This window comes from Gavia stellata, chromosome 17, assembly GCF_030936135.1.
Source record: "Gavia stellata isolate bGavSte3 chromosome 17, bGavSte3.hap2, whole genome shotgun sequence".
Classification (NCBI taxonomy): Eukaryota; Metazoa; Chordata; class Aves; order Gaviiformes; family Gaviidae; genus Gavia; species Gavia stellata.
In genome coordinates this window covers 17,725,627-17,749,301 of record NC_082610.1, presented here as the reverse complement: position 1 = coordinate 17,749,301, position 23,675 = coordinate 17,725,627, and the positions used below count along the sequence as shown (strand labels likewise).

Sequence of the window (23,675 nt, the reverse complement as noted above, 5' to 3'; positions counted from 1 at the left end):
CTTGTGTCCATATATGTGTTTACTACTGATTCAGATCTAAAATTGTGTGTTTACTCCAAGTAAAAATTATCATCATAATGATAAAATGAAAAAAATGATGGATCAAATAACCATCTTCCTGGGAGGTTTTAAGTCTTTTTGCTGGACTGTGTTTTCCTAACTTAATTACTTTTGTATTGTGGTAGGGGTGCTTGTAGGGGGAAGGGGAAAAAAAAAAAAGCTCAGATGAACCCCACCACTTCACCTATACCTTCGCTAGTAATGAACAATTCTCCCTGGTTTTATGCAAGTTTACGTCCTGTATCTTGTCGTCCTTGAGAACTACTGCCAGGATGATCCAGGGGATGAAAAGGCTATTTTACAACAGCAAGTGAAAACGGATTTTATTTGTGAGGCCAAACACACTGAGAAAGGGATTCAGTGTGCCATGTTGCAGGTGTGCGTACTGCAGGAGTGAGGCAACAGAAGAGGGGAAGGGGATAAACTGAGACCATGAGACGGTGGAACAGGAGAAACAAGGATGGAAACCGGTCTTTCAGAAATGAAGACAGGAGCCTACAAGAATGTCTAGTGCCATCAAAAGCATGAGGTTCTGGAATAATGTCCCAAAAGGAACAGTGAGGGGAAAGCCAGTTCATTTTCAGATGGAGTTGCATTTTCAAGAGATGGTGAATGAGGTGACGTAATGTGGCTGACTTCAACTAGCCAGAAACTAGGAATAGCAACCAGAAAATCCCTCCAACCCTTGTGTTCTTACTGACGTGGTTAAAGATGCTGTAGTCCCTTTCTTCATTGCACAGAACAGACTTTGCAAATTTAGGTGAGCTCGATGCTCCAACTTAATTTTCATCAGTTGGTCTTTTTTTTAAAGACTCTTCTAGTTTTAGCTCTGAGGTCTCACAAGTGGAGATGTTTTAGTTTGGGCCACCATTTGATTGGGAGGTTTAGAGTGGCCAGTAATTTGGTCGGAACTGATTGATGGCTGAAAATGACACCTTGAGGAGGTATTAAACTAAGGTCCAAGACTGATGGCTAGGCAGCACTGAGGATCTATTATTTGAGAGACATGACACTGAAGTCAATATATTCTGTTTTCTGTATTTGCAATTGGATGTGCAGTTCCATTTCATTTCATATCCTAAGTTATTGGAAGTGTTTCAGTGTCCTTCAGATGTGGTTATGTCTCAGTTATGTACTCAACTGTGTCAGGAATGGTGGTGTGAACCTGCAATGATAACTGTATGAAAATGACTTTGAAATTTTAAGAAGAAAAAGAATCCAAACATCCCCTTTAAATGTTTGTAATAGTAGTGACCAGGAAGTCCTTTCTTCAGCTTTTGGATTACAATTTTAATTCCAATGTTTCAAAACATTTGTATCCTGTAGAACATAGTCTCTTAACTTGTTCATATGAAGGACGTAACTTGAATCTTCTCAGAGTGCTGCAATGTACATAGAGGTGATTGGGAGCAAAAGGTGGAATTTCTGTTCCGTGAATTGGTTCTTATTGCTAACATCCTTATATGCGCAAGGAAGAAAAACATTGTCATTTGGAAAAGAATTCAAAACATTGAAAGATCATGAGGGGTTTTTTTAGCTTTATACAGATTGCATACTTCACAGTAAAATAAAAGCATGACTGTCTAATCTGTTTGCACTTGTGCTGCGTGGATTTCGGCAACTTGGAAAGATTCTACTTTATATTCAACGTGCATGAATGCAGTTGACTGAATAAGATGTCAAGCAGTAGAAAGGCTTCCAATGTGTTCATTACACTTAGGCGTACAGGAGAGGGTTCAAACCGTTTTGCCATTTACTATACTTCAGTTGCGAAGAAGTCAGGGAGCCGGTCGGTGTTTCTGGTATATTGCTGGACGTTGTTCTTGTATGACTTGATTTAATCAAGATGAGTATTGTGAGTGGGTCAGAAAATTCTGAGTGGTGTTTGGTATGCAAAACGATGCCTAGTGCAATTGATTTTGAAGTTGCAGTGCTGCAAATTTAGAAAGAAAGTAGTTAAGGGAAAGTCACCTTATAGAAAATACCTTATTTGCTTTAATGCTTGGCTTTGTTAATCTTTTTGCTTGTGCTTGCTCCCTCAACCCTGTGACATCTGCCTTTTTAATACTTCTGAATCATGCGTTCTTATATTTTGTAGATGTTTAACTATCCAAATTTTTGCAAGGCACACAGCAAGCATTTCATCAACAGAGCATTGTTACTCACCTGGTTAGTTTGCTGTGCTGATAGCCTTGAATAAAATCCATTTCCTGTTCAGTGCTGATGAACATTACTCTTTCTTCTTGCTGTGTGGATTTTTGCTTCATATTTCCTCCTTCAGACTATTCATGCATATTTAATAGGAACAAGATTAGACTTAATACCAAAGTCTGTGGTGATGTACATCAGATCAAAGTTCTGAAATAGTCAATGGATGAATATGATTTTGTTCCTAATTAAAACAATTAGTTTTACATGCTGGTTTTCAATGGAAATTTAATGTGTGAGCTCTTGTATCAATTTAATTTCATTATGCCAACATATTTACTGTGCTAGAGTAGAAGTTGAGTCAGTGTTTCCATTGTAAGACCCTATTTTACAACTGTAAAATTAGTACTGTACTCTTTAGGGGGTTATAATCTGGCTGTAAAAATTCATTTAGGGCAGAAACTTGGCATGTAAGGTTTCAACAGCATATATCTTGGGGAAAAAAGAAAATGTAATTTTGGAATACAATGCATTTGTAGATGTTATGAGGACAGAGAAAAATGTTAACTTAAAAACACACTTTGAATTTGCAACCCAATTTCCAAAATGTTTTTTTAAAAAACTCCTAAACAAACAGCACAGAAAATACTTTCCTTGTGTCACTGGTGCATCATATAGACCAATTCAGAAGGGATGGGCGGGGTGGTGGTGGGAAAGGGGGGACAAATACTTTAGTTGTATATGAATTTTTGTTCAGTTATACTTCAGTCAGCTCAAAAGCACCTATTTCTTTTCACATTTCTAGTTAGTGTAGATATTTCAACATGATGTTAAGATTGTAACACAGAACAGTTAATAAAACTTTTCAATGACAAGGATTTGTAAATCTTTTAAAAAACTGAGGCATAAACCACGATCTTCTCTCATAATCTTTTATGTTAGAAGGTATTGGAGGCCATAACTTTTCCCATAATTATCCTTTTTTATACCATGTTTTTTGAACAGGAAATTGTAATTAGAATTTAGGATTTGGTGTTTCTTTTTTAAACTGACCCCCTTATGTAGGTAAGGAGATAATGCCATCCCTTCAGTTCCTCATCAGGCCCTGAATTAAGGTGGTATCTCAACAACGGTGTCAGGAGTACAGGCAAAAGGTACTTGGGTACCTAACTTACCTTACTAATTCTTAAAATACTTTTGTAGGAGATGAAGGAGTTTTGCAAATAAACCACATTTTAAAAACTTGTGTTAAAAATTAAATGCTAGTACTTGAACGTTTTGAGTATCAGCAACTTGCAATGAACTTCTAACGTCACCACCTCAAGCAGCTAGAGCTGTCACTTTGTCGTGTGTTTGACAGACACGTACTGACGTTGCTTGGAAAGTGGACAGTTTGAGTAGGGATGGCTTCCTTCGTGTGTGTCTGAGGTACAGCTCAGGTCAGAACTCACATCCGCAGGATTTCCCTCTGCTGTCTCATCTTTTAGTAGGAATGCACAATTATTAAAGTGGCCGACAGCCACACTTTTCCTGAAGCACTTGTCATGACCTTTGATTTCCCCAAACCTGGGTTCTCCATCCCTTCACCCTCTTAACAAATATCTTGCCTCTATAAATCTGCCCTTCCCTTCTCTCCTCCCCCCTAGAGATGCTGCCCTGGGCACTGCCTGCATTTCGCTGGGTAGCATGCATGGCAGCAGATGGGTGAACTAGGAGTAACTGCAGGACAAGGTGGGGATGGCCTGTGTATGTTATTGTCTGGGACTAACATCTTCTGTGTCCCGGGCAGCTGAAGCCCATACCGTCAGAAGAAAATCTGAACAGCCAGCGATTGAGGTGTGCGTCAACTGCTTGAGAGCTTCATGTGGTTTCATGTGGTTAGCCTTCTTCAAAGTCACAGATAAAAATCTCTCTAATTTCCAAATTCAAAAATAGCTTGTGACATAGGTGAATTTAAATTGCTCTCAGATGCCAGATGTATCCTTCTGCTTCAAACAAATCCATTCTTCCCTTGAGCTCATGCAAATAATGACTTATTAAGCCTTGTTATGCTACATCACGGTGGTGGTAATCTTTACTTCAGTGTTTTGAAACCCAAACTCAACAGATGTTTCCTGCATGTGTGCATTAAGTTATCTGTTCTTGCTCTCGATGTAGTATGTGAATTAGTGATTTATTAAACTATGTTTTCAGGATCTTTACTGCATGGAAATTTTTCAGCTTCTCTTGCTATTTATACCAATGTTATTCTCTAGAATACTTCATGTCTGACCCCAGTCATAGTCCATGGTTACAGTATATATATGCTCTTTCTGTGCGACAGCTGTATAATACTCTCAGCAAACATCTCCTGCCCATAAAGAAAATGAGCAATTCAGAACTGTTGGCAGCCTCCCGCTAAGGGAAGTGTATGACATGGGCTGGCAACCCGTATCCCAGTAACTTCACATGCTGTAAAGTTGCCTCAGCCATGAAGACTTAAATTAATAGTTTAACTTTACAAGATTTTAAACACGTATTTTATTGTAATTCAATTTCCTTTATCTTTTTCTATCTATTATAAATGGGGAAGCAAACCTGGAGAGGAGAGTTACCTTTGTTAATATCACACAGACTGTCATTAGGAGAGTTAGGAATGCAACTAATGTTTCTTTAAAATAAATAAAAAAGGAAGAAAGAACAACAACCCAAAACTGCCACGTTAGTACTTGCTGTAATGCTCTATGTATTTCTCTTTACAGGTGACTGTTACAACTATTGGCTATGGGGATAAAGTGCCTCAGACCTGGATAGGGAAGACCATTGCATCTTGTTTTTCAGTATTTGCGATTTCATTTTTTGCACTACCTGCGGTAGGTTATCTTGTGCTTTTGCTGGCAATTTGGTGTTGACTCATTAGTCGTCAGAAGAAACTTTTGTTATTGATTCTTTAACCCTTCATTTAACCTGATGTTATGAAAGCTTTGTATTAAACTTTTATATTGTAGTTAAAATATATGTAGTTTGTAGAAGCAAAAGAGCTTCTATAAGTAGCTAAAAAAAGTAGATGTGCAGTGTTTATTGTACGCAACGCTAGATTTGGGTATGTATTTGAGAAAGAGGCGTTTAACTCAAAATACTTTCTCTGCGCATCTCAGAAGTGTAAAGGAAATTTTTTTTCATGTTAATTACTTCTGGACTCAGTGATGTTTTGGCTTTTTAAGGCATTCACTCATAGTTTACTCAACTGATTAGGTCCAGGGTGAACTGTAGAGTTCTCATACACATCCTTCTTCTAGCAAAGCTGCTGAAAAGGTGTCACTGGCAGAGAGACAACAATAACCAGCCAGGGTCACTGATGCAGCTCTTTGCCAAATTAGCATCTGTCCATGGCCGAAGTCCCATTTTCAAAAGTGACTTAAGGCTGAGCTTTTAAAGGTGTTATGGCACTTTGTTTGCACTGAAAACAGGTTCCCAAGTACCTTCTAACAAGAAACAAGGCACCTGAGTACCAAGGGTAAATTCAAATTCAGCGAAACCTCGACTGCAGTGTGAAACCCCAAGATGTTCAGTGCCAAGGGTATTTTTTTCACAAATTTAGCAATACTCCTGAATTACACTTTTAAAATGTTTGTGCAACCTGAAATGTGCTGCTAAAATGTTTATTTTTAGCAAGTTTTTCAGTTCCGTGACAGGAACAGTTGTGTTAGCAGATGTTAGCGTAGTTGTGGCAGGGAAGTGGTGGGGATAAGTACAGGATGGATAAGAAGAATACTTTTATGCCAGTACCATCACAAAAATTTCTCACAACGTGAAATAGTAACTGTTAAAACTCCAGTGGCTTTTTAAAATTAGTCGCTTACTTTAAAGGTACACAGTCTTTTGCAGAGGAAGGTAATTAATTGTAGATTTTTAGAGACTCCAGCATCAGTTTGACTTTAAAGCTGCTTCTTCCCCGCTGCTCATTCTAATCTCTTTTACATTTGTTCCTTGTTTAGAAGAGGGATCTGGTAAATGAAATGATCTGTAAGAAAAATATCAAAAGCTACTATTTTGACTGAAGAGTTGTTTGGGTTTGTTTTTTCCTTGGACGTGAATGCCAGCAAAGATGTTTATAAATAATTGTGTAGCAGCCCCACCTTCACATCAATGCTTTTATGTTTACCTGTCAGATTTCCCTGGTTGGTTGAGAAGTAAAACAACACACACCCCTTTATCAGTGTGATTTTATTACTGAATTAAGTTGTACTTGTGAGCTGGCCCAAGGGGGAAATTTAGTGTTTGAAGCTCTAGTAGTAAATAGTTGATAGGTAGTAACTATGGCACACTGCCTTGTTGCCATTTTAAATAAAGGGACCTGGCTGAGATCACAGTCAGAAGTGATTGTTGTGGCTAAACACAACTGGTATGTGTTCTGGATCTAGTGAGGATCCTTCATTTCCCAAATAAATGATGTTTGAGCAGCATTAACTCTTTGATCTTTACTAAATGAACATAATAGGAAGGGCCTTTCCTGTTCCTTTCAAAACACTGGATGATTAATACAGTTCTTAGAGGTTGAGCCAAGGCTGCTCTGACACCTTGACTACCATATGTAGAAAATGAATTATGCTTTTGTTGAGTAGGTGTAGTCATGTAAGCTGATTTATAGAGGATCTCATTTTTATCTGTGTTACTAAAACCTCTGTTAAATATAATCTATAGCTATGCAAATGACTACATAAATTACTTGTTCCATGCTTAATTTTGGACTTAATAGTTATACCACCTTCGGAGGCTATTTCGGGTTGTGCACCATCCAGTGCCATTAGTTCATGTCCCTTGTCCTGAGAGCGGATCAGATGGCCTTGTGTTGAACTCCCTGAAGGCCTGACCATTTTATAATATTCCTTTTCCTCTTCTTCATCCTCCCCTCCCAGCATGGGTTAACATATGGAAATAGAAATTACCATACTACAGTTAAAAGGTCTTTCTTGTGACCTGAGTCATGCCACGCCAAAGCTTTATTTCTTATAAAAATGAAATTAAGCACATCAGGTTAACATTTCTCCCTATTTTGACATTCCCCTGCACAAGCATTTATGAGGCTTTTAGAGGGTATGAAATATCATTTCTGCTTGCTCGTTAGCGTTTGAGTCCAGCTGACTTAAATAAGCTTTGGATCAGGGCATAATAGCATTCATAGTTCATTTCAACAAGTAATACTAACTGAGTCTAAAAACTTAACAGTATTAAGTCATTTCCTCTGAATAATTAGTTGGATTTTATGATGCTGAATAGAAGTTTATTAATACAACATAATTTGGCAAGCTTATGTGTAGGGTTTTTTCCCCCCTTTAATAAAAAATTAGATCTGTGTTTTTTTCCTACCCACAGGGAATTCTTGGTTCAGGCTTTGCCTTAAAGGTACAACAGAAACAAAGACAGAAGCATTTCAACCGTCAAATTCCAGCTGCTGCCTCTCTCATACAGGTACCTAGTTCCTGCATTTTGCATACTATAATTTCTCTCCATTTATAGGTTTTTTCCCAAAACTGTTGTCAGTATTTCCATGCCTGATTCCCATTAAAAATTGTGTGGGAGTTACAGATGCAAGTCTTTTAAACCATTTTGGAAATCCCACCTTTAATGTAAACTAATACGCAGAAGAGTTCACTCCCAAATCAGTGCAAACTGTTTAATTCAGCTGGTTAAAATCAAAACTGAAGGCTATCCTGTAGTTATTGAACAATTTACCTGGGGAAAATGTTATGAAATACTATGCTTGCAGTAGTAAAAAACAGAGAGGAGGCTTCATGTAAAATTGTTCTTTTAAAAAATATATTGTTGCTTGTAAAGACAAACGTCAGATGCTTCATTGTCCTTGGGACAAATAAATTCTTAAAAATCTCAAATTTAGGAGAATTAAGTCAGAATGTTAAATAGGAACACCTTGTCTGAACTTTTCAGCTCCAGGATAGGTGGCTGGGAACCACTGGGATTCTGCAAAATCAGTCTGCAGAAAAATTGTGATCCCCTCTGTTAAAAATACAGTTGCAGTTCAGTGTTAGTAAGGTCAACGAGATTTTATCCTTTACTTCAGTGGAGCCAGCATTTCACTCTGGAGAAGTATTAATATTGTTTCAGTCTAAGGTTTTCCAGCTTTTCCTACCACACTCAGTATCTGCATGTAGCTTTAGAAGCACAGGGATCAAATTTAAATCCTCCGCGTACACCTAAGCCGTATCATTTTTGCGTTCTCATATGACTGACTTCGCTAGCTTCATGAGTGAATGTGGATTTCCAGGTCAGGCTCTTTATGGAAACAGTAGCTAACTGTAAAGTTTATGCTTGAAACTAAACAGTCCCAGAGTTAATGTGAAAAAGGTTTAAATTTAGGGCTCTGGTTATAGCCAGAGATTAGCCAAAAAATCTTCAGACTCCATGTGTTTCATTTGGATTGCACGGTCAGAAAAAGGTATGGTTTTGCAAAGAATGGATTTTTAGTGTTCCCACTGATTCTTTTGGGAAATCAACTCCAAATTATTGGGAAGCCTGAGAGTACGTGTCCAGAATGCTGTACTTGGCTCCATCTGAAACGTTAAGGAGGAGTGGAGGATAGACAATGGATTGCTGACTACCTGTTCTTAATAGTGATAATTATGATTTACTAATAGTCTCGGACTCCTAAAGGCCCAATTTAATAAGTGCTCTACAAACAGCTTACAAAAAGATTGTTCTTAAACCAAGAAGTTTATGAAATAAGTACAAGACAAGACAACAACTGAAATGAGTGATGCTTTTTTCCCTGTATTCCTTCTTGTTTTCTTCTAAAGGCCAGTTGTTTCTTCCAGTATCCTATTAACCATGGTGGGAATTATAGGATGATTGTCTGATCCTTTACTTTCCAGCTGCTGTCTGTTTTCCTCTGTCATTCTGCCTTGCTTTGTTTCTTTCATCTAGTGTTTTTCTGGCCTTTCCCATTTTAGATTTTGTGTATGTATATGTGTGTCCTTTTTTCATGTAGTGCATAAGTGAGGATCTGCCTTTTTAATTTGGAGGCTAATTATTAATCAACTCTGACAATATATTTACACATTTAAGAGAGAATGCAGTAGTGTTTTGTCTCTGGTTGGTCTTGTTTCTTAGCCCTGCTTTTCCTCCTTTTTGTCTGAGAACATAGTACTTTAATCATTGGTGGTTGGCAGGAGGGAGGATTGGGTTTGGGTTTTGGCTCCTGGTTAACCATTGGTGCTGCTCCCTCATGCCCTCAGTCTTATTTCTTCATATGAATATAGCCCTACTGACCACATCACAATTGCTTTTTTTTTCCTAATAGTACTTTTGTGAGGCAGGGAAGAATGATTTTTGTTTTCTGAGTAGGAGCCTGAAACACAGGATGCAACAGGCAAAATGCTCAAAGTCAGAGAGTGAAACTGGGGCAGAGCAAGAAATTCAACCCTGATCTTTTGAGTCCAGTCTAGAATTCTCTCTTATTACTTGTTTGCTGCTAATGTGAACAAAAGTTGCACTTGAAAAGACTGATCTTGCTTTCTGGTTTGCCCAGTTCAAACTGTGTGGTTTCTGTTTACTAAATAAGGATTCCAAACCATGCTGAGTTTGTTTCCAGCAGGGAAATTCAAGAATACTGTGAAATAAAGAATGACTAACATGCTACTTGAAAGTTTTGTGTAGTACAGATAGCTACAAATCTGATTGCATTAATGGTTCTGTTGCATAAAACATTTGTTCTAGACTGCGTGGAGATGCTATGCAGCAGAAAACCCAGACTCTTCTACATGGAAAATATACATTCGAAAACCTGCCAGAAATTACCATTTGCTGTCACCCAGTCCAAAACCGAAGAAATCAGTGATGGTACCAGTAACTAACATTTCCTGTTATAGTAATTTAAAATTTTTAAATTAGATTGAATTTGTTTACTCTCTAGAGGCTATTTGTTGTGTTCGTTTTACAGATTATTACTTGGTTTCAAAGTTTTATTTTCATTTCAGTTTTGAGATTTTCAGTATACAAATATTTGCTTTGGTTCCCAAGCTTGACTTTTTTAATGGACCTGTGGGTTTGGAAAAGAGGAATAATAACCTAACTCAGGCACATCAATCAGTAACTTACTGTTGTTGTTTGGAAAACTGTAAGCAAAGGAAAAAAAGAAAATTACTATTTCCAAATGAGTAACTTTTAATTGTTTTTTAAAAAAAACAACAAAACTTCTGCTTCTCTCAGCTATTGATTTTGTGGCTTTCTAAGCTTCTATGGTGAAGACATCTTTTACCTACATATGGTAGTATTTTCATATCAACTGATTCCATGAGTTAAGAATTTTTTTTGTTTAAAAAAACCAGCAACAAAAAAACCTTTGTCAGAATCTTTAGAGAGGACGAAGTATTACATAATCTATTGTAAGAGAATTGCACAGTAGTCTCAAGGTGGAAGGAGAGGGTGTTGTGCAAAAATCTTCCCTAGTATCCCAGGTCCATCTGAGTTCAGCAGCAATATATCCATTTGCTTTTTGCTGAAGGTATGATTTATTGCATCCACAAAATGGTAAAGATATTCTAGAATAGTTTGATTTATATAAACTGCTGCAGAGCTAGCAGATTTTTTCTATTACTGCAGGCAAGGGATTTGCTAATGACAATGTGCAGAATTCTAGTGATTAGCCAGTTTTGGCAGGATGGGGGGCAATCTTACTGAGAAACGCCCAGTATAGTATCATGAAAATGTAACTGGTTATGAAAATTGACTAGTTATAACTCCTTGGGGACTGCATTATTACTGAAAAGACAACTAAATGTGTCTCGGGTTGAGTAATTTATGTGTATTTTTAGGTTAAAAAGAAGAAATTTAAGTTAGACAAGGACAATGGGCCTTCTTCTCCAGACAGGATGTTAACTGTTCCGCACATCACTTATGACCACGTGACGGAGGACAGAAAACCTGATTTCAGTTTTGAAGCATATGAAAATTCTGGTAAGAAATTCCATTATAAAATGCCAGTAACTGTAATGGCTTCTATTAGCGACTTACACACACATCTTTTTTAATATCTGTAAGAGAGGGGGTGAGGACAGAACAAGCTCTTGTCATTCTAAAGCAAGAATACTTTGCTTTTTGACTTTGGTTGCTGGCTTGTCTGGATGAGATTCAACCATTCCTTTAACGAACATGCTCCACTGCAGACAAACTAAGATTATTTGTCATTTCTGCCTGCCAGAAGAGCTACTGTCTCTGAGGCTGGTGCATACGTTCCCCAGTTCTGCAACTGATTGAAACTACAGGGATTAGCTGTCAGCTTTTCCATGTGAAATTTACCCAGTATGTGCTACTACTGTGCTTGTACCTCAACCAAAAATGATTGACACATCTTGGCTGCACTGAACATAGTCTGCTACATGAAACCGTCATGGGCTCCTGCCATCTGCTCAGTGGAGTAGGCTGTGAATCAAATTTTGAAAGCAGAAGTACTTAAGATAAGTGTGGATCCATCTGTATTAACTGTCACTGTACAAAATGGTACAGTATGAGGAAAAAGAAGAAAGGACTTTGATAGTCACCTTTATAATTAGTGGCTTAGTTATAGTTGCTTTAGCTGTAATGAACTTCCAAAATAACTCTGAATTTACAATGTGGCTCTTTTACAAAGGTACTTTTATTAGAAGTTTTTAATGTGTATAGCTCAAATTTTGGCAGCAAGAATGAGGTTTAATTCTTAAGGTGTGTTTTATTGATTACAGATACCTTAAGTACTTATGTTTTTTCTCCTCAAAAATTTGGCTGACCTGATTAAATTTCATGACCTTTACGATGGCAATGTGGGCTGGCATCAAGCATGTTTTAATATAAGCAGAAAGTCTCGCCTTGCATGTATTTTTTTTGGTACACTTTTGTCTCATCTTGTTCTGTAACAACCATGCTTTTCCACTCTTTCTTGGCCTCTGTTAAGGAACGATTGGGAATTGCATCTGGTGGTAGAAATGATATAGCTGTTAAAAGGTGGACAAGTGCTAAGTTTACTCTGTGTCTCAGGCTTTGAGTACAGATACCTTTCTTCAAAACAATCTGATGAATGAACTGTACAAATGCTTGGATTTGTAAAGTACCACCTTTTATCACAAAGTTTCTGAGTTGATTAAAGGACAATATGATTTGCTAGCAGCCCACTACTGCCACTTCAAAAATCAGCTCTATAGCTTTCAATAAAAGGATTTTCTCTAATTTCTTCTGACACTTATCTTTTTTTCTTTTTTATCTGTGTTCTGCTCTCTCTAAACTGTTACAAGTACACAGGACAAACAGGAATGTTAAAATTGCTTGGTAAGTTGAGGAAAATAATTCTATCTATGGCATGCCAGCTTATGACAATGTAATGTTTGCAGTGCTTTTCATGTGTGTGTAGTGCCATGTACTTTCTAAGAAATCTTTTGCAGCTAAGGAGATCTAGACAGACAAAAATGTGCATTCTCAAACTTGTAATCGCAATTGCACCCACAGTTTCATTACAAAGAGAAAAGTGAGCACTCATTTACATAAGTGGATGATCTCTGTTTTTTTTATAATTGAGAAACTTGCTCGTGTATATATAACCAATAGAAAAAGATAATCTACATACAAATAACTACTGAATGAATTATATTTTATCTGGGCATATAGCTGAGAATTAATTTCTAAACAAATAGATTGGGATGGAAGCAAATTTTCCAGATTTGACCTCCAGTATTGTGCATTCTGAAGTACATGCATCTGTTCTTGTAAAAATGCTCTGCAGATATTTGTGAACAGATGGGGACCCATAAATTAAATAATTTATTTTACTATTTGTCTGGATTCTGTGATCACCTAAGCAGCCATGTAGTCCTGTGATTTTTCTAATGTGCTTGCTTAGGCACTTTCTTAACAATTGAGTGTTCCCCAAAGACTCTAGGATTAGAGCTAGGTCTGGGCAAAAACCTCTATGATTTAGCGAGAGTGCTGTGAGCCACCTGTAAGTTGTCTGCTCTGCATCTACTAAAGACAATAGAGGCTTCTTTTTAGTGATTGAGTGCAAGGATGCTCAGGTTTGGATTAAATTGTCTGAAAGTACAAGGTTCAGTTTCTCCTCTGAACTGGTGTAGCACATGGGTGCAATTAAGGTGGTAAAATAGCAGAAAACAGACTGAACCTCCTTGACTCCCCCTGACCAATCCTTGATTTGCCCATTTTTCCAATTTCCACTTTTCTCCTGTATTCCAAGTGGTGCATCTCTATTGGGGGTGAGCATGGTGGAGAGCAGCAAGAGCCATGAAGTCATCTGTATTACATGAACAAGAAATTCCTTCATCTGGGGGAAATATCAGAGGAGCATTGCCAGCCACCATAGGTTCACTTTCTATTTCCTAGCCAGGCAGCGTGAGCTTGGTGGACTTGAGAGGTTACCTAACGCTGTTCTCACAGTGACTCAAAGAAATAAAGAAGAGAGAGTGTATTTGTTCTTACTGTGAATAGGATTACCTACACAGAAAACTGAAGCTGCCAAGTCAAAAGCTCAGAAACAAGAAATTAGGAAGTACAAGAATAAAGGATGCTTGTTCAGCTTTAATTTGGTCCTCAGAAAGCCTGTAGTCACATATCCATATGCTGCTTTCTCATACTCAGTAAATTCTGGTTCTGTCTTTGGGCTGCCCACTTATATTCAAGTCTTGACACTCCCGAATCCCCTATCTGGCTTCCCTGCCAGTATCCTCCTGCAATCAGAGATTTCCACTGCCTTTTCTCCCCTCCTCCTTTCTCCTGGCATCATCAGTTCAACAAAGACCCAAGAGCTGTGGCTGGAGCGTGCCTAGCACCCACAGAATGCTTTGCAAAATGAGTTTTTTTCAGATCTTTTGACTCTCATACATTTATATTTTGGGAGTTTTTCTCTTTGCGTAAAAGTAAGGCAACACTTCTGAAAAATATCACTCTGTCCCAGTGTGAGACTCCACAGGCATTTCTTAATGAAATAGTTACTAAAAGGATAACGCTATTCAAAAGAACTAAACATAGCATAAACGTTACGTTTTGCTGAGTCTCTTTCTCATCGTTGACTCCTCTTGCCTGAAAGTTTTCCCCAAGAAATTCGGCCTGAGGCAGGAACTTGGCTTAAATGGTTGAAGTGGGCAGCTTCGAATGCCTTTTATGGGATGTGTCAGTCAGCTTCAAACACGGGTGGCAGTACTGGCCCGTCCACCTGACAGCACTGAAATCTGCCCAGGAGCTAGCTACACCGTCAATGGGATGAGCCAGAGCAAGAGGGGTCTGACCCGTGAGAGGTCCCTTTGGAAAGGGAAACACTTGAGGAAACCCTAAAGTCAGGAAGGAAGGGGCAAACATACAGATGACTTTCCTCAAAATGGGACAGGCATGTAGGGAAGAATATCTTGCAGTGGGTGAGACTGTCATGAAGAGTGGGCTTGAAGAGCCAATGATGCCTCCCCTCGTGATTTAATAGTCTGCTGACATGTAATGCACACGAGCAGAGTTTCATACAAACTCTTTTTTCCACAGTACTTTTTATTTTGTTTTTAAAGGTGTCAGGTACATCATACTCTAGGTATGTCTGCATCTCCTCAGCTGCCTCTCTGGAGCTTTTTTCCTCCCCCCGCCCCCTCCATCTCTTTATTTTATGTGCATCTTTACTCTAACTCAGATTGTCAGCGCTCCTGGCCATCCTTTTCCGCAGACCAGCAGTCTTCCAGCGCTCCTTCCTCGCCAGGTAAAGCTCATAATATTTCATTGCTCCATCACCTTTTTTAATTACTAAATCTTTGCAATGCTCTGTCTGGAGTTGCCTGCTGTGGCACAAAAAATTATAGTGCTGGTTTATAAAGAAAGCATAAGGATGTCAGTTGAATTTTGATTTCAGAAAGTTGTTCAGGTTGTAAACTGCAAATATTTAAATAAAAAAAAAGGCATTTTCTACAGAACAGAGGTGTTTTCTAAATGCATTAAAACACTCAGATTTTGCATGAAAAATTATCTAAAGTGTTTTAAATTTTTTGTCTATGCTTGTAAAAGAGGAAATGTAAAAGATTTTCTGTTTTACTAGCCAAATACTCCCCTACCAGAAAAGCATCTGCATACCTGTCAAATTGTATATAAAATTGTTGTGTTGGTAGTATAGAAAACCCATCAGTAATTTCTTGTTATTGTGTTTGTAATCCTTGATTGAAAGTTCATAGAATTATGGCATGGTTTGGGTCGGAAGGGACCTTTAAAGGTCACTTAGTCCAACCCCCCTGCAATGAGCAGGGCCATCTTCAACTAGAGCAGGTTGCTCAAAGTCCCGTCCAACCTGACCTTGAATGTTTCCAGAAAGTTCACAATTTCTGTTTTAAAGCAGGGGTTCTCATATTGTGGGAAGTGTATTTTCTGCCATTTCAAATCAGTACTTGGCTCAGCATTATCAGTTGGATAGTCATGCCTGTTCCCACAGTTGCTGCTGCTACCCTCCAAAAATAGAGAAAATAAAGCTTGGGGACCCCTGAATTCTAATAAATATCCCTTGCTACACCTGTTTCCTGTTTCTTTTCACTCATTATCCATTGAAAATGAGTTTCTAAAGCTTCCTTTTTTTTTTTCTTTTAGCCTACTTATTTAGAAATGTAGTGTCTTTTTTAACATGCTTTTTTTTAAACACCGCTTTGTGTGTCAAATGGCTATGAATTTATCTTTATAAATAAACAAATATGCTGTGGCAGCATATGCTCCCTGGTGCTCTGCTTGAGCCTTGTTTCAAGGCACTTTGTGACAGGGAAGCTCTCATTAATGCTGTGTTCTTTTCTTGGTCCCTCCCTCTCCCTCTGTGCAAGCAGGTTGCATGGTAGTGTTTTGGAGCGCTTCCTCCTTCGTGTTGGAAGCAGCAACATACATTTAAGAACAAGAGCAAAAAGAGCCGAGGGTTGCAGTGGTCACCAGAACAGACTGATCTTGGTTATGATCATCTTAGAAAATTTTAAAATAAAAAGAGGGAGACACTAGGTTTGCCTCATATTAAGCAGCTCTTCACCTCTGTATTCTCAGGTAACAGCACTTTCAAACAGGCTGAGGTACAGTCTTGACTTCTTGTTCTTTTTTCATTGTGCCACGCCTTGTCTCCTCTCCCATGAAACTGAAAAGCAATAACTCTGAACGATCCAAGAACAGTTGTTTCTGCAAATCCACTTGTGTAGGGTATCTCTCATAAGCACAGTTTAGTGAGCGTTCAGCAAACGCTTTTCCATGGGTTTAGGTTCCGTTTTATCGCTTGTCATCAGCAAAACTAAAAAGACTGAGAGTCCTCCTTTCCTTGAAACTGGGAAAGTCTCATTTGTATCTTGTAGAAATGAAAACAGTGAAAATTAATTTCGTGAAAGCCAAAAGGAGTCTGTTTTAAAGATTTTGCTGCATATCTGAATCTGAAATTATTTTGCTTGTTTCACAGACATTATCTTGGATGATGGCTACAGCAAAGTGATTTAATTACATGTTACTAAAACCAAAAATAGGAAGCTAATATTTGCTAAAACTTACTATAGAACTTTCATTTTTAAGTGCTGCAGGTGACTCCTGCTTTTAATAAGTTTATGTCCTAGCAGTTGTCTTTTTTTTTTAAACTGTGATTTCAGAGGTCTTCCTCTCCTATTACAATTTCTGGAGAGCAGACTTTCCCATTGTAATTTTGAATGGCCATGTGCCTGATGTTATAAGAAGATTTTCTCTTCTGATTATTTGTAAAAGTTCAAATACATTTCTGCCATATGAAGATATCTGCTTACTTGAGTAAAATGGTTGCCTTTAAAAAAAAAAAAGTTTCCTGATAGCCCCACTTTGATTCTCATTAAATTCAGCTACATTTAAGTTAGCTATTTCTGCTGTATTCCTTTAGCTTTCATGTTGCATTTTGGCAGGGCGTTATTTACTGTTATATTATAAAGTATTTTATTTACTACACTAGAGACTTCATAAATTACATCATAATTGTTTATTGAATGATCCAGCCAGTTGCACAGATAAAGATTTCTACGGAGGTGTCACAATCTACCTATGATTTCTACAGAATTTTCCTTGTTTTTATTCTCTATAAAATTCATTTACAGTCATGTATAAATACAATAGTGGTTTTACTTATATGCAAATTTTATGGCTTCGCTAACAAATGTTAGGACCATGCTGGAAAAAGCACTTAGGGTTCTTAATGTTAGAGTCTGGCAGGATTTAGGAGCCTGAGTTTAAAAATGAAATCTGTAATACTCTGCCTAATTTCTTGGATGCATTAAAGTGTTGGTATACAAGTAACTTTGCTACTAAAAACTTTCAATATCTGAAGTTTTGTGAAATGGCCTTCCCACTAAGGACCTCATCTTGGATGAACTGAACATCTTGCCACCGGGCTCGTGTCTGGGCTCAAAGATTGAGGCATCCTTGTGCCTAAGTGCGAGAGGGATTGGAACCAGCAGACCGGCTCAGACAGTGCGTGACAGGAGCTGACTGCTCACCATGAAAATGCCTAGGCTCCTTTGTTGGTCTAGGCCTGGTTTCTTGATCTTAGTCACAGTAATTACACTCCAGAAACTGGTATTATAAACTAAAACACAAAGTAGAGCTGATATAAAAAGGAACTGATCTTGTCATTGAATCGCACTCATGCACTGTTGCTGTGGAGCGGTGGTCCATTGTATGGCTGAGTATTGTACAATAAGCTTTATAATGCATGAAGCTGCCTGGGATACAGATAGTCTACATTCTAGTGTATAGGAAGTATGAACAACAACAAAAAAGAAAAAAAAATTAACTTCGTCTTCAGCAGAAGTTGAAATTCTTTGTGTAGAAGAAGAGTTACAAGTTTTACTTTTCATGAGCTCTGTGGTATATGCAATTTTTTTGTTGTAACTTCTGTTTTCAATATTCTGTTAAAATGTACAGTATTTCAGAGATCCAAATGAGTGGTAGACCTTCCTTGAAAAAGCTGATTGCTATAGCTTTAACTGTTATCTGCATGTTTCCTCACAGTGAAAAAAAGCCCGACGTTTTTAGATGTGAACACAGGACCCTTCATCAGGACCAACAGCTTTGCCGATGAGCTTGACCTGGAGGGTGAGACACTGTTGACCCCAATAACTCACATCTCACAGTAAGTCAAGGCTGTTGAATTGTGCATTAGTTGACTTAGACAAGAGAAGCCAATTCAGGTGGGAGGAGCTGAAATATGGAGCTGATAGGGCTATCTCAGATATTTGCGTCAAACTCTTTTTACCTTGAAGTTGGTGTATACTGTTCTGAGTGCCAGTAAATCTTTGTGTTGACCTACAGAAAAGTTCACTTGGCTGTGACACAAGGCTTTAGTTTTTAGCTAGTGTTTCTGGGCAGCTGGTGGTTGATAGCCTCAAGATTTTCACATGGAGACAATGTGTGGGAGCACTTGCCTCTTGAGAATTATTTTGCTCCCTCCACCATTTTCCAGTGGAATAGCTGTAAAGTCCTAATTCTTAAATACTACTTATATGAAATACCAGCCTTTGCCTTTCAGCAGCACCTTCTCTAACGGTCAAATGATGATCTGCATTGGAAGAAAAGATCTGTTTTGATCTTTATTACTGCTTTGTGGTATATAAAAATGAACTGAAATAGGCCTATATTTTTTTTATTTTGTTGTATTTTTCCTTTTAAAAGTAGATTTTCCCCATGTCTTTTAGGCGGAAAAGTTGCCTCCAGGTTCTCAGATTATTCTAAAAAATTGAGAATTGCATAAGATTTTTATTCAAATGCTTTTAAAACAAAATCTTCTGTCATTGTTTAATTCAAACTCCTGACAAATGCTTATTATTTACCATAGTAGGGGTGTGACAGTATGTCCTCTAGCAGAGGAATGAGACAATTTTTCCCCTCCTATTCCTAGAAATCTGAGGATTTCTGCAGTGAAACCACAGATGAAAATTCTTGGCATACTTGTATTTCTGAGGTACAAAACATGGAGAAATGCCCATTGCCAATTCTCAGGCCTTCTTCCTATACAGTATAAATAGCAGAGAAGCATGAACACATATTTTATAGCCACTTTAGAAGGGCATTTTTTTAAAAAAAAAGGTAGGTTTGAGGGGAGTCTTTCCTGCCCCCAAACAAAAGGACATGCATTTTCAGCTGAATCACCTAAATGTACACACATTTGTAGGCAGAGGATTTAGGAGACTTGTATTCTGGAAGATTTCTTAGTGGTACAAGCAGGAGAAGGAAGTCATAAATTTCCTCAAGCCTTAGACAAGAACAACAGAGCAGCAAAGCCAGGTCGAGAAGTTTCCTTTGCGTAGCTTTTTTTATACTTTAATTTTCTACAACATTGCAGGCTTTCTTTAGGAGAAATAAGCTTCAGTGCTAGGAGTTTTCATTATCCTTTTTGGATTCAGGAATGATTTAATTATTTCTCATTGTCACCTTCCTTGATACATTTCAAATAATAAGGTGCTCCGTCACTTTTAAGTCCAACTTGTGTAACAGCTGAGATTTTTTTTTCCTATGAACTACTTGGGGGAGACCTTAGGATACAGGTAATGTGTGTCAGCTGAAGAACCTTACCAAATTAACACCCTAGGCTTTCAGTAACTTGCATATTTCTCTTTTACTTCCTTAATTTTTGGTTGTAGCCTTTGTTGAAATCTCCCTAGATTGCTCTAGGTCATGAGTGGTGGGATGGTACAAAACATGTCCCCGTATATGGCTTGAATTGAGTCTCTGCTAGGGTGGAAGAAAATTGAAGTAATTGTTTCTTTCAAGACTTTGGTTTTAGATTCAAAACTAGATAAAATATTGATTGAAATGTGTCTCTTTAAAGCATGGGTGCCCAAATGTTGTCGAGTCTGAGAACTGTTCACTTAGAAGTGCATTTACTCTCTATACAGTTTATTAGAAGGCCTGAAACAGTGCCAGATCAGCTTATAGATATAAGGGTTTGGCAAAAAGTTAGTGAAAACCCTGTATTTTGTAATGTCAGTTGGAGTATTGGCATTCAGGTAACAGATACTCCCAAATATTTTGAAATGAATAATATCCTGATGTTTGGCTTACTGTTGGGTTATGCATTCTGCTTGCATTTGAGGTGGTTGAAAAGCAAGCTGCTGTGCTGCGTTTCACTGAGCACCCGTGCTGCGGCGTGCTGCACACCAGTCAATTTCCATGAATTGTTTAGGCAAATGCTTCTTTTTCATCCTTCATTTCAAAGACCTAGGCAACAAATATTTATGAGCTGGTTACAAATGTTGGTAGGACCTGCATGTTAGACATGTGGGTATAGAATTAAGGGTCAAATTTAGGATTGTGCAATAGATATATCTCTGTTTGCAAAGCCACGTACTAATTTTCTGTGTAATAAAAGTGGTTAGTCATTTCAGATCCATGTCTGTGTGTGTTTTTAATTCAGGCTTGAAAGTTATGCTGTGCCTGAGAGAATCTAGGATGAATTATTTTGTTCTAATGTCCCCAGTTGTGAAGCATTTTATTTCCTTAAAGCCATCATATATACAGGATGATTGCTCCAGATTTGTTGATAAGGATATAAGCAACCATATGCAAGTCTAAACCCAAGTACTTAGCAAAAATACAGCACCAGCTATGAAAACAAATTAGTATGGAAAAGTCAAACTAGTTTCAGGTCTTAAAAGCAATTCATACTCTACGAGAGGAACAGAAGCATGAAGATGGTTTCAGAAGTGGAAGTGTAATATAAACCACTTGGTTTAAGGATGCTTGGATTTGGGATTCATAGAACTATTTCCTGATCAAGCCTGTATTTATTGCAGTGTATGAACTATCTTATCCATAAACCACAGAAAGGTGACTCCAGAATAAACGTTAATTTTTGAAAGTCATAAATACATGAGTAAATATTACACAGTTAATTGGAGACATGCAACTGGAAAGTGACTTTTAGTTGGCAGCATGCAAAATATTTCCTTTTGACAGGTAGTGTAAATCTGGCAAAAGTGTGCGGTACCTACAGTGTTACTGACAGCAAACGCTTGGCATCGTTGTGGCTTGAAAAAAGAATGAGGCTGAGTTTGTTTCCTCGCTTACATTAGGTCATGGAAGGAAAGTGCCATCTTTCAGCCCTTTAAATTGAATTTCAGTGCCCTGCTTGCTTATGCAAAAATTATTCTCTTTTTGTAAACGTAGGTGCATGTTCTCACTGAGTTTAACAGGACTGTTTTTGTGTCTAATAATAAAAAATGCAGGAGTGGGTTTTTTGCAGGATGTACTTCTGGCTGTATTTTAAAGCTGTTTTGAAATAAATATTGTACTAAATGTAGCCCTATTTCTGTGGAATTAGAAATGGGAAATCTTTCATGTGGAAAGATTACTGTACCAGTTAATCATTTGTCAGTACCACTTTGAGGAAACAAAAATAATAATAGAAGCACTTTGAGACCTGATGTTCAAACAGGAAAGTGATTAAAATGTTATAGAAAAAACAGATTTGCAGGAGGTGCATGCAGAAATATCGAATAAGATAGCAGTGCATGGAAGAGTGACTGCCCTTTTCCTTCTATGGGAGAAGTCTTGTAAGCATAAGATGCAGATTCCAGCAGAGCAATATCTCTGTAATTAGCGATTATGAATCTCACCTATAAAATGAACTGTAACAGTTTGAAGAACGCCCTACACAGTGTGTTGTTTGAGGTAAGACTTGGCTCTTTGACGGTTTGTTTAATGATTGTTGTGGTCTGTTCTGGTGTAAAAGTGAAATAGGAGACTAGACTGTAGCAATACCACACCTCTCCTTTGGACTTCTCACTGTTTTCTTTCTCTCTAGTCAGCGCGTTCCCGTATTGTCTCCTGTTCCCTGTTTCACTTCGTTGCGTCTTTTGTTCTATTTGCATTTTAAAGCAGTGGAAAATCGATGCTGTTTTGGTAGCTGAGGCTCAGCTACCAAGAGGTTCTTTCCCTGTGCTCATATAACTGTTTAATTTCAGCGCCTTTTTTAACTTTACATTTGGCATTACCTGAAGTAGCAGAAGAAACTAACCAAGCTTCTAAGCATACAAATGGGAGGGAGGGGGAGAAGAAGCGGGTGGGATTGAGCTGAAAATGGGAGAGAAGAAAATAATGAAGACCTCTCAGTCTAACATATGTTTATAGAAATATTTCTCACCTCTTCAAAGAAGTTTAAAAAGAGCTCTGCATTCTCCGTGAATCTTTCAGAAATGCTGCTGAATCAAAAATAAGTTCGTGTCAGTTATTTGTATAGTTTCCCATTCTCAGGGTTCAGCAGCTCATTAGACAGTGCTTTGTTTAAGCAGTTCTGATGTATAAATGTTTGGTGTTTCCTTCTGCTTCTTAATAAGAGTAATTTTTTAGGGAAATACTTTCTCTAAATGTGTTGTAAATTTATTGCAGAAATTGAAACACATATCAAAGGTCATCTCTGGATACCATATTTAAACTATGTATAAAAAGTAGCTTGTTTTGTCACAAAGTTTAAAGAAACTGGGGAGACCCCTTGAACAATTCATACCTAGTTCTATCACCTTGAGTATCATACCAAACGAGTACTCGCTGTCCTAAGACTATGTAAACCAATATACTCTCTAACTATGCAAATTGCTGGCAAAATTGTTGATCTTTAAATTGTGTGTATGGTATTACTTCATGTATATCTTTCTCTCTAATTTTTTGAAAGAATTACTGTGGATCCAGCTGACTTCAGGGAACATATTTCATGCTGAAAGCAGTTGCTAACGTTGCACATTTATGATCCTGTTATTGTCTGTATGGTCAAAATAACAGTAATTCTTGATGTTTTAATGACTCTTCCCCACATGTTTCATGTACCTCTTTATTGGGTTGATTAAAATACATTTCATTAGTTAAGGATTGGTTTTTGTCAGTATACATATAATTTTTCAATGAAGGCTTTCTTGCAATGGCATACTGCTGTGATCTTAGATTTAATACAGTAGGCTTACACTAAAATAACACTTTCGATTAAAAACAAAAAGGACTTTCTTTTTGTTGTTAAGTCTATTTCCATCCTGAAAAAATTCCTTCTTCTCTACTGTCTCTGTCAGTGTCTCAGGTGCGGTAGAGAGCCTTGTAGGCACTGTATTAGGAGCAAATGGGAGGCTCCAGTGGTGGAGGTGTTTTTACAAACAAACCCTTCTTTGTTAAACAGCATGGTAGATGGAATAATTAAGCAAACAAATTTAGTGCTTTTTAATAATTTCCAGATTAAGAGGAAATGGTAACAGATGGATCTTGCTGAACGATTGAAATGAATGCTTTTGGACACTTTGAAATATAATTGAAATAAAGTGTGCTGGTAAACACCGAGTGCAGTGTCCATGGTGCTGCAGTTACCCCTGGCTTTTCTTGGAAAACGTATTTTCTTTCTTTTTTCTTTAAGATTTTTATTAAGTGATCTATGTTTTAATTACCAGCATATAATCTGTTGGCATGCGATATAACCACATTGCCTAGAACAAACAGTGCTGAATACGTTTTAT

The 23,675-nt window shown here is 37.7% G+C and overlaps 1 protein-coding gene across 1 annotated transcript in view; it reads left to right on the top strand.

Moving 5' to 3' along the window:
• Positions 1–23,675, top strand: part of KCNQ1 (potassium voltage-gated channel subfamily Q member 1) — a 357,426-nt gene that overhangs the window by 99,539 nt on the left and 234,212 nt on the right. Inside the window, exons 7-13 of the mRNA XM_059825697.1 lie at positions 4,950–5,060; positions 7,564–7,659; positions 9,922–10,044; positions 11,019–11,160; positions 12,478–12,504; positions 14,855–14,920; positions 18,196–18,316. Coding sequence (XP_059681680.1) covers positions 4,950–5,060; positions 7,564–7,659; positions 9,922–10,044; positions 11,019–11,160; positions 12,478–12,504; positions 14,855–14,920; positions 18,196–18,316 — 686 coding nt within the window. The remainder of the gene's footprint in view (positions 1–4,949; positions 5,061–7,563; positions 7,660–9,921; positions 10,045–11,018; positions 11,161–12,477; positions 12,505–14,854; positions 14,921–18,195; positions 18,317–23,675) is intronic.